Source organism: Salvelinus fontinalis, chromosome 33 (assembly GCF_029448725.1).
Source record: "Salvelinus fontinalis isolate EN_2023a chromosome 33, ASM2944872v1, whole genome shotgun sequence".
Taxonomy (NCBI): Eukaryota; Metazoa; Chordata; class Actinopteri; order Salmoniformes; family Salmonidae; genus Salvelinus; species Salvelinus fontinalis.
This window is the reverse complement of record NC_074697.1, coordinates 23151276-23161909: the sequence shown is the minus strand read 5'-3', so window position 1 is coordinate 23161909 and position 10634 is coordinate 23151276. Positions and strand designations below refer to the sequence as shown.

The following is a 10634-nucleotide window of genomic DNA, read 5'->3' as shown; positions in this document are numbered from 1 at the left end:
TATACTGTCCATCTAAAGTCTCTTGATCTGATCTCTTCTCTAATCTTCTAATCTTATCACGTTCAATATCGTTAAAAGCAGAGCAGAGCTTGACCATCCCAGAAAAGCTCTATTCATTTTGGTTAATCGAGTGGTTCACCATCATTACCGTCCTTCCTTTCTTTTCACCTTCTCATTTGAGGCAGCACCTCTAAGACACAGGTGGGGAGGATGGGCTCATATTAATGGCTGGAATGGAATAAATGGAATGGTGCACATCAAATACATGGTTTCCATGTGTTTGATACCACGTAATTCACGCCATTCCAACCATTAATATGAGCCGTCCTCCAATCACCAGCCTCCTATCCTCTAAGACAATTAACATTCTGCTTCTTCTGCCATGTCATCTTGTCTCGTCTTGTTTCACCAATTGCCATGTTTGCAATAATCTGATAGTCCTTCTATTGTTTGAAGTGGAAGTACGTAGAGTTGAAATGTTTTTGAATCTTCCATTCTCAGGGACAACTGGCAAGAGATGGTGACAGATGAGATCAAGACGATATTTCGCAAGGCCAACCGGGAGGTGGACAAGCCTAAAATCTGAGCAGATGAGACAGAGAGAGAGAGAGGCAAAAATGGGGAGTGGAGGAGGTCACATCCAAAGAGAGAGAGAGGAAGAGAAAAGGATGATGAAGGACTGGAGGACAAAGGACATGGACCGGCCTACTCACTGCGGCTTACGTGGTCTCCTTTAATAGGATTTGCCTGGCTGCTGTCTTTGTAATCTGCTTGTGGCCAGCACAGCAGAAAGGGAGAGCACTAATGAAATGAAGGTTGTTGTATTAGCGTCCTGCGACAGGGATAGTGCATGTCTTCTTAATGAACCATGCACTTATTTCTCTGGTCTCCTATTGGCCACTAAGTGGCTTCGTGTCAGTGGAGTGGTTTTGTCTAGATGGTATACAGTTTATGTCAAAACTAAGTTATCGTAGCGGGTTAGGAGAATTTACGCAGCATGTTAGGAGAATGAATGTAGTAACTTAGGAGAATTAAGTTTAATTAAGGTTAGTAAAAGGGTTAGGTTTAAAGTTAGCTAAAATGCTAAACATTCAACCTTTGACATCAGTTTGACATAAACTGTAACCCATCTGGACATGGCCAAGTGGAGTTGAAGTCCCAGACCTCAACAGAATGATCTACTGTATCTCTCCACTCCCATACTGTACTGTAGCTTTTAATCACATGCATAATGGAAATTATTTATATTTTTGTTATTGTTTTATCACTCTTCTAAACATTTTGAAAGGAGCACTTATCTCCACCTGAAGAGAGTTCATTTTAGTTAGTTATGGGAAAATATGAAATTCCATTTTTAAGTTATGGCCAAAAACCTTTGTAAGAATGTAAGGTTAGCATTCCAAAGTTGTGAGAGGAAATCGGATATACTCCACCGTTCAAAAGTTTGGGGTCACTTAGAAATGTCCTTGTTTTTGAAAGAAAATCAAATTTATCGTCCATTAAAATAATATAAAATTGATCAGAAATACAGTGTAGACATTGTTAATGTTGTAAATGACTATTGTAGCTGGAAACGGCAGATTTTTTATAGAATATCTACATAGGCGTACAGAGGCCCATTATCAGCAACCATCACTCCTGTGTTCCAATGGCACGTTGTGTTAGCTAATCCAAGTTTATCCTTTTAAAAGGCTAATTGATCATTAGAAAACCCTTTTGCAAATATTTTAGCACAGTTGAAAACTGTTGTGGTGTTTAAAGAAGCAATAAAACTGGCCTTTAGACTAGTTGAGTATCTGGAGGATCAGCATTTGTGGGTTCGATTACAGGCTCAAAATGACCATAAAAATGACCTTTCTTCTGAAACTCATCAGTCTATTCTTATTCTGAGAAGTGAAGGCTATTCCATGCGACGCAGCACGAGAGACACACGGGGTGATTGGCGGAGCCAGGTTTCAGACCAGAGCCAACTCCTCACACTTGCTTAAAGGAGCGTGTGACCGTTCAGGCACCATGTTATGCGGTGATACGCACTGTGTCTCTAGTGCGCATTCACAGCCCGGTGCGCTCCGTGCCAGCTCCCCGCACTTGCCGTGCGAAAATGAGCATCCAACCAGGACGGGTTGTGCCGGCTCAGTGCTCCTGGTCTCCAGTACGCCTCCTCGGACGAGGATATCCTGCGCCGGCTCTACGCATTGTGTTTTCAGTGTGCCTTCACAGCCCAGTGCGTCCTGTGCCAGCGCCCCGCACTTGCAGGGCTAAAGTGAGTATCCAGCCAGGACGGGTTGTGCCAGCTCTACGCTCCAGACCTCCATTGCGCCTCCACGGCCCAGTATATCCTGTGCCAGCTCCACGCACCCGGCCTTCAGTGCATCTCTCTAGCCTGGTATGCCCTGTGCCTGCTCCACGCACCCGGCTTCCAGTGCGTCTCTCCAGCCTGGTACGCACTGTGCCTGCTCCACGCACCCGGCTTCCAGTGCGTCTCTCCAGCCTGGTACGCCCTGTGCCTGCTCCACGCACCCGGCTTCCAGTGCATCTCTCCAACCTGGTACGCCCTGTGCCGGCTCCACGCACCCGGCTTCCAGTGCATCTCTCCAACCTGGTACGCCCTGTGCCGGCTCCATGCACCAGGCCTCCAGTACGCCTCCACAGTCCGGTGCCTCCTGTGAGGGTTCCCAGTGCGAAGCCTCCAGTGACGATCCATGGCCCGAAGCCTCCAGTGACGATTCATGGCCCGAAGCCTCCAGTGACGATCCATGGCCCGAAGCCTCCAGTGACGATCCATGGATCGAAGCCTCCAGTGACGATCCATGGATCGGAGCCTCCAGTGACGATCCATGGCCCGGAGCCTCCAGTGACGATCCATGGCCCGGAGCCTCTAGTGACGATCCATGGCCCATAGCCTCCGGGGAAGATCCATGGCCCGGAGCCTCCAGTGACGATCCATGGCCCGGAGCCCCCAGTGACGATCCATGGCCCGAAGCCTCCAGTGACGATCCATGGCCCGAAGCCTCCAGTGACGATCCATGGATCGAAGCCTCCAGTGACGATCCATGGATCGGAGCCTCCAGTGACGATCCATGGCCCGGAGCCTCCAGTGACGATCCATGGCCCGGAGCCTCTAGTGACGATCCATGGCCCATAGCCTCCGGGGAAGATCCATGGCCCGGAGCCTCCAGTGACGATCCATGGCCCGGAGCCCCCAGTGACGATCCATGGCCCGGAGCTTCCAGTGACGATCCATGGCCCGGAGCCTCCAGAGACGATCCAAGGTCCGGAGTCCCCGGCGACGATCTACGGTCCGGAGGCCCCGGCGACGATCTACGGTCCGGAGCCCCCGGCGACGATCTACGGTCCGGAGCCCCCGGCGACGATCCACGGTCCGGAGCCTCCGGCGACGATCCACGGTCCGGAGCCTCCGGCGACGATCCACGGTCCGGAGCCTCCGGCGACGATACACGGTCCGTAGCCTCCGGCAATGATCTACGGTCTGGTTCCTCCGGCGACGATCTACGGTCCGGTTCCTCCGGCGACGATCCACGGTCCGGAGCCTCCGGCGATGATCCACAGTCCGGTTCCACGGAAGTGGAGGGATCAGCGAGCGGAGCGGGGTCTACGTCCCGAACTGGATTCGCCACCGAGGCTAGATGCCCACCCGGACCCTCCCCCATAGAGTCAGGTTTTGCGGCCGGAGTCCGCACCTTTGGGGGGGGGGGGGGGGTACTGTCACGCCCTGACCTTAGAGAGCCTTTTTATTTCTCTATGTGGTTAGGTCAGGGTATGATTTGGGTGGACATTCTAGTTTTTCAATTTCTTTGTTGGCCGGGTATGGTTCCCAATCAGAGGCAGCTGTCTATCTTTGTCTCTGATTGGGGATCATATTTAGGCAGCCTTTTCCACCTTTAGTTTGTGGGATCTTGATTTTGTATAGTTGCTGTGTAGCCTGCAGAACTTTACGTTAGTTTTGTATTTTGTTGTTTTTCGGTGTTCATTTTAATAAAAGTATGATGTTCGCCTACCACGCTGCACCTTGGTCCGATCATTCCATCAATGAGCGTGACAGGGCCTCTGTACGTCTATGTAGATATTCCATTAAAAATCAGCCGTTTCCAGCTACAATAGTAATTTACAACATTAACAATGTCTCCACTGTATTTCTGATTAATTTGATGTTATTTTAACGTACAAAAAATGTGCTTTTGTTTCAAAATCAAGGATATTTCTAAGTGACCCCAAACTTCTGAACGGTAGTGTATATATCTAATGTATTGTCAGTAGATTGGCATATAGATAAATAATTCCCTATATTAATCATGTGTTTGTTTGTATGAGAAAAAAAGAGTGTTATTTGGGAACAATGATACAATACAAAAACTAAGGACAGACACATATATTCCCTTTTTAATTTGAACTGTGGATTTCTGTGTTACATTGATCTCTGGAAATTCAAAAATGTTTATATGCATGCTGTATCCGCTTGTTATATATTGTCTATGTAATATTTCTGTAACAAAGTCTTGCCATTTTTAAGCAAGGCATTTGGAGACACGGAGTATAGTGATTCTCAATAGACAAGACAAGTAAAGAATGGTCATGTCCAATGTTGATGACTTCATTGACAAGCGTACTATCTCTTGTTTGGTTGAAGGTAGGACTTGTATGAATGACAATGAATGAGCGTCCATGACAAGCACTATGAGCTCATACTTTAGGGTTACCTATGCAGTGAAAAACATAAATAGATCATTATCAAATAACATGAGCAATGATATATGCAGATGGTTGTTTGATGATATACAGTATATTGGTAAGCTTTTAGTGTCTTATGTATATTAATTCATCTATTTAATAGACTAAGACAACAATTAATTAAAATAATGTACAGTATGCAACATACATTTTTAAGATGCACAGTGTTGAAAAATGTAATCTGTTACTGATTACAGTTACATGAAAAATAAAGTAGTCAGTAATGTAATCCGTAATCAGAAACGTAAAGATGCATTCATTATATGTTATTTGTCTTGGATATTTATGACACAAAGACTCATGTAAATATTATATATTTAATTAAATAAATCACTGTGGTTTTATTTATACGTATGCATATGACACTGGGTTACAATAATTTATATGGCTCTTCTAGACAAAAAGAAAGGGAAAGTATTATCTAAGTGGTTGCTCTATTCGCCAGAAGATGGCGGTGAGATCACATCTCTTGATCTTTCTGTCCTCTCCATTATCTTTGTCCATTACTCTCTAAATTGTTTGTTCATGGGAATGTGATGATGAAAGACTACTTTGTTTCTAACACCCCATATTCTACAAAATGTCTGTTTTTCATAATTATTTAGGATTGTTGATGAACATTTCCTGAATCAGTTGTGTTTAAGGTCTCAATTGACAATAGAGATGTGTCATAAGTTTTACTTCCTTGTTGAGTAGATCTTCTCCCTGTTTCACCATGCTAACCCTGCTCTACAACCTCACCCAGCTAGGTTGATTAGTTTCTTAATGGGGATTTCCTAACTTAATGATCTCTATATTAAGCTCTGGCAGTACTAATGCGTTAAAAGTGGGTAAGGCCTGGGAATCGTGTGCCTTTTGCAGGTTTAAAACTTAGCCTATGTAAGGTCCCCGGGGAAAGAATCTCCACATTCCATTCTGGAGACAGAGGAATGTTGGCCCTCAGGCCGACTGGAACGATTCTTATCATTTTCCTCACTGAACACAGACAGTTAGATACACAATTGCATACTCACTGCACAATTTAGTTAATTTCAGAGGCTTATATCCTGATTATGGCCCCTTAAGTTAAATCTAACCTTTTCTTAATCATGATGTATCAGTATGCTTAGACGAAACTGAGCAGATTCTTACACTTATCAATTTTGAATGTTAATCACACACCAAGTTCATTTTGTGTTTCTTTTTATTGAAAAATAGTCAAAAAGGACACAACATTGCATTATGGCAACATTCCAAGGTTTTGTGGTAAATGCCTACAACATAGTCACAGTTTGATTGGCAAATGGCATAGATAATTCAATTAAAACAAAGTGTACAGTGGAACAGTTTCAGTGCACCTGGAAGGCAAAAACAACTGAAAGCATGATAAATGTACTTTGCTGGTTGGAAAGTGGAAGATAGTAGGTCATTAAATTTGCTTGTGCAACAATATTTCTCTTTAAACAAAGATAATGCAAGTAACCACACAGATCACAAACTCAAAATAAGAGAGAAGCCAAACCTATACTGGTGAAAATAATGGTGGAATATGTCTGATTTTATGGAAGGCAGAAATCTGAGAGATCATAGCTAATTAATATAAGCATGCTGTCAGGTCGTCTGCTATTCAATGTTCAGGTACTCTATAAAGGCACTTATGGTGTTTGGCTATTTCCCGAAATGTGTTGAAATGCAGACTAACAATGTTATTCATTATGGCACATTGCAAAGGCCAAACAGCATTCATTCAAACGTATACACTCCTGTTCCCTGGGAGTGCTTAATGTGTCTGATATATTAGTAGGCCTAGCTATTCAGTCCACAGGTTACCTGTTGGAATGTGTTCTTGAGGTAATAGTGATACCATAATACACATACTGTACACATACCATTTCCTGGCATGATTCAAGCAGTAAACCGTAACTCACATCCATTAACTATTATAACTCATCACGCATCTTGTCTCCTTTGGGTCGCACCATTCTGCCGATGAAGAGGATGGAGTTGGTCTTGTTGTCCTTCACCAGGAAGATGAAGGGATGGTCAGCGTAGAATAACTTGGGGTTCCTCAGCTTCTCGCTTCCGAAGATGCTGGTGTCGAAAGGGTTCCCCTCAATGTCCCACTCCATGGCAGAGGCGTGGAACACATTGGAGAGGTACAGGTCCTTCTTGCCAGAGATGTTGGACAGATCAGCCTTGGTTTTGTCCACAGCTTCAGTCAGACCAAGCTCACCAAGAGTTTTCTGCAGAGAAGAGTACAATAGAGAGTGAAACATGGAGAAATGGTTTATATGTTGGTCAAATATGTTCTTTCATAGTCAAGCTTGCGAGCTAACTCGTAGTTTATGAGATAAGTCATTAACAACCTTTAAATCTATTGCAAACAATATAGTCGCAATGATGTCTTTACCTGGAGGTTGTGGCTAACTTCTACACTGACTTTGGGCAGAGAGATGGCCACGGCCCTCTCCTCCATCTTGCCCATCCAGGTTTCCAGCTGCTTGCGGGTCAGCAGCTTCTCCAGCCTGTCCAGGGGCTCCAGGTGGTAGGGCATGATGAACACCAGGCTGGACTGCTTCTGGCCCAGGGGCATGTCCAGCACAAACAACCTGTTCTCTGTGTCATCATGGAACATATAGAGACCTGTGGAAAACAGTCATGAGAATAGATTAGTCAACTGATCTTGATAATGTCTTATATTAAGGCTTATAGTATGGTATGTCTCTATTCAAAAAGTTAATGAAACCTACCAGTGCGATGCATCATGGGAACAGAAACTGTGAATGAACGGGTCACCAGGAAGCCACGGTTGTCTACCATCTTCTCATGGAACTTCTCATCCCAGTGAGCTGTAGACAGAGGATAATGTTTGTTTTCTAAAGATATTCACATCTCAAAAGCTCACTGTTTAATACTCCCCAATATCAACAGTAATAGCAGTAGTGGAAGGTACTAACTACTAGGCTACAGAGTGTTTTTGAAGAACTCTACTTACGCTTGAAGAACATAGCATTGGCGATCATGGCTCCATCAGCATTCTGCACATCCTTGGTGATCTCAAGCAGCTTGCCGTTTGTTGACTTAGCCGCCCATTCATTGATGGAGTTCACTGCGCTCCGCTTGTCCCTGAGGTTGATCTTTGAATGGTCATAGTTGTAGTGCTTCTTGCTGCTCTTCACAAAGTCATCGGCAAAGGTGACCAAGCTGGGGCCGTAGAGGCGGTTGCTGATCTTCCATGTGACGTTACGGGTCTTGGGGTCGCTGACCTCATTCAGGAGCTCTGACAGGCCTGTGTGCAGGTGCTCATCCTTCAGGGCGTCAGCGCTGAGGACAGACTTGACCTGGGAGGCGGTGGAAGCCTTGCCCCCGAGGGCCACCATGCCCAGGGAGGAGGCCACCACCACAGGGGATATCAGGATGTTATCAAGGCCCTTCTCCTTGGCCACCGTGTGGTAGAGTCTGAAGGCCAGGTTGGTGCTCTGGTCAGCCATGGTGGTGGCGTGGCTGCTCAGCTTCTTATCTTCTCCGGAGGCCGCAACGACCAGCAGGCACAGAGCTGCGATGGTCACCCACATCCTGTCTTTCTTCTGGTTCTTGAGCAGCTATAGAAGCCTGAAAGCAGACAAAAATACAAGAATGTAGGAGATCTTGTGTTGGTATTTGAGGCCACTGTTTTAAAGGGTCTATGTTTGTGTCGCAAATAAGTGTTGGAGTGTAGTTTTAGACGGAGGACACTTATTCAGCAGTTAAATTACAATAGTCACCACAAATTACAATGTTGAACCCAGAAGAGGGCAGGGTTGGCTGCACAAATGAATGGGTTCCAATTTCAGGCAGCCATGTTTCTAGCCACGTCAGCAGTTGAAGAACACTTGAGCTATAGCAGCACCCTAGTGTGCTGGGCTCTGACTGAAGGTGTATTTTGATACCTCTGTTTTCTTATTCATTGTAGAACAAAAAATGTATAAATTCACAATTTCTAAAAGAAAATATGATATTCAGAAGTTCCCCGAGGTATCATTAATGCACATTGTTGTGAATTTCCACATAGAACATATGCAGGTACTTTTTGCCCGTGAACAGATGCGTACAGGCTTGTTCAAATAAAAGGACCAAATGTTCAGCCTCAGGATACATCTAACAACAAGGAGTGGCTTCTTATTAATCCTTTGATTTTTCGACTACTTGTAAATTGCGTCTCTGCCATCAAAAACATGGCCGTGGAGCTGGTTTTCCCTAATTTAGCATTTTTCACTTTGTCAATTTTTGCATCATCTTGGGATACCTTGAAATGTTTTCATACTGATGTCAAGGTTTTCGTTTTTCATTCTGAAAGAAAAGAGGTGCATGGGGTAATCTCCATACAGCAGGTGATAAAGCATTAGTCAAACCCACATGGAGCTTTTTTGTTGAAAACATTTTGTATTTGATATTTTCTTGAATAATGATTCATAGCTAGGTATATCGTGCATACACACATGTAAAACTTATCTCATTGGTCAGTGCATGACCCATAGGTATAGCCTTCTGCAGCGCAGCAAAAGTCTTTGTTCCATAAAAATAAAATAAAAGTTTCGCAGCACCCACCCCAAATGACTCCCTACCGCTATGAACGTCCCACCACTCCCAAAATCATATATGCAATGTAACTAACAATTCTGCTTGTTTGTATGTGCAAATACCCACAACCCATTGAAGTTAATGCAATGATTTGTAATTTTCTCTCTTCATTTATTGAATAACTGTAACTCAATAATCAACATGCATCATCAAGCAACGATATTATCTCAAAATACAGTTATAACTGCCGTATCTAATACCCTTTATAGATAAATTGCATGAACAACAATGTGGCATCCTATCAGCTACTCCAGTTCTCACCAAACAGTTGAGATAATAGCAAATATGTGCCGTTTGATTAAACGTAAAGATTGTGCAAGAGTGCCTGAATCAGAATACATACCAAATTCTACAAAGTTATGTTGAAAATAGTTTCAGAACCTAAATGCATGCACTACTTTTACTTTAAACCATTAAAACAAAATAACAGCTTCCCCCCCAAAACATCGTTAAAACTGAGCATTCTCCCAGTCTCCCAGTCCTTACCTGGCACAGCTTGGCACGACTCTTCCAGATATCACTCGTTGGGTTAGCTCCTCTGTCGATTAATGTTCCTATTATTTTTTACTCTGGCCTATATATCCCACAGAAAAGAAACTTCTGGAAGTTGGGAATGGGGTATGCAAATGAAAACCTCTGGCTCTCCTTAGGAAGCCTAGACGTCAGACCTCCCCCTGGATCCATTTGCTGGAGTCCTCTGCATGGTCCTACTGCTGCAGGCTGACTCAATCCCACACACAGCTTTCATCATATAAAACTTTCACACATTTTCTAACTTTCATTCACCAGCACAATATATATGGGTAAAGTACAATAGTGTGTATTTTTCAACAGTGGATATGTGCATGTCAGTGATGATGACATCCCTTTGGCTTCCTCTTGTAATTGTGAATGAGTACATTGGTCACAATGCTCATACTGTATGCATGATTTGTATTTTCAATAATCCTGTTCAAAAGCAATGATTATGGAAGGGATTCCACACGACTTTTATAACAGTAGTTGTAACCATAGTTACTAGAAGTTTGTCAAAGTAATTCGTTTCAGCCTCCTCATCACTCCCCCCTCCCCCATACTGCCACGTCTTCCCAGGCTGATTGCAGGCTTGTTCAAGATGGGGGTTGTGGAGCAGGAGCTATAGCAACAGTGCTGTAAACCAGCTAGAAATCAAGCTCTGACATAAACACGTCCTCACCAGTCTCAATACAAGCAACTGCAACCACTTTTTTACATAATTTCAACTAAAAGTAACCTTTTATTGAATTACAATGTGAAATTCTACTGGT

General features: G+C 43.9%; 1 protein-coding gene across 2 annotated transcripts; it reads right to left on the bottom strand.

Moving 5' to 3' along the window:
• Positions 1-5914: 5914 nt before the first annotated feature.
• LOC129831840 (serpin H1-like) lies at positions 5915-10010 on the bottom strand. Of its 2 annotated transcripts, XM_055895334.1 has the most exons (6): positions 9835-10010; positions 9014-9057; positions 7724-8340; positions 7479-7577; positions 7139-7371; positions 5915-6971 (listed from the first exon to the last, which is right to left on the bottom strand). In XM_055895334.1, exons 3-6 carry the CDS (start codon positions 8301-8303, stop codon positions 6669-6671), a joined length of 1215 nt encoding a protein of 404 aa, XP_055751309.1. In that variant the 5' UTR covers positions 8304-8340; positions 9014-9057; positions 9835-10010; the 3' UTR covers positions 5915-6668. The 2 variants fall into 2 exon arrangements, with proteins under 2 accessions (XP_055751309.1, XP_055751310.1); XM_055895335.1 differs by lacking the exon at positions 9014-9057.
• Between the last annotated feature and the right edge of the window lie 624 nt (positions 10011-10634).

What these genes read in the sequence shown, in the direction of transcription:
- LOC129831840 (XM_055895334.1), bottom strand. Translation starts at nt 8,303, where the DNA reads ATGTGGGTGACCATCGCAGCTCTGTGCCTGCTGGTCGTTGCGGCCTCC. An exon ending in CAATGCTATGTTCTTCAAGC is followed by an intron (nt 7,578 to 7,723) that starts GTAAGTAGAGTT and finishes CTCTGTCTACAG; the next exon opens with CTCACTGGGATGAGAAGTTC. An exon ending in AAGTTAGCCACAACCTCCAG is followed by an intron (nt 6,972 to 7,138) that starts GTAAAGACATCA and finishes TCTTCTCTGCAG; the next exon opens with AAAACTCTTGGTGAGCTTGG.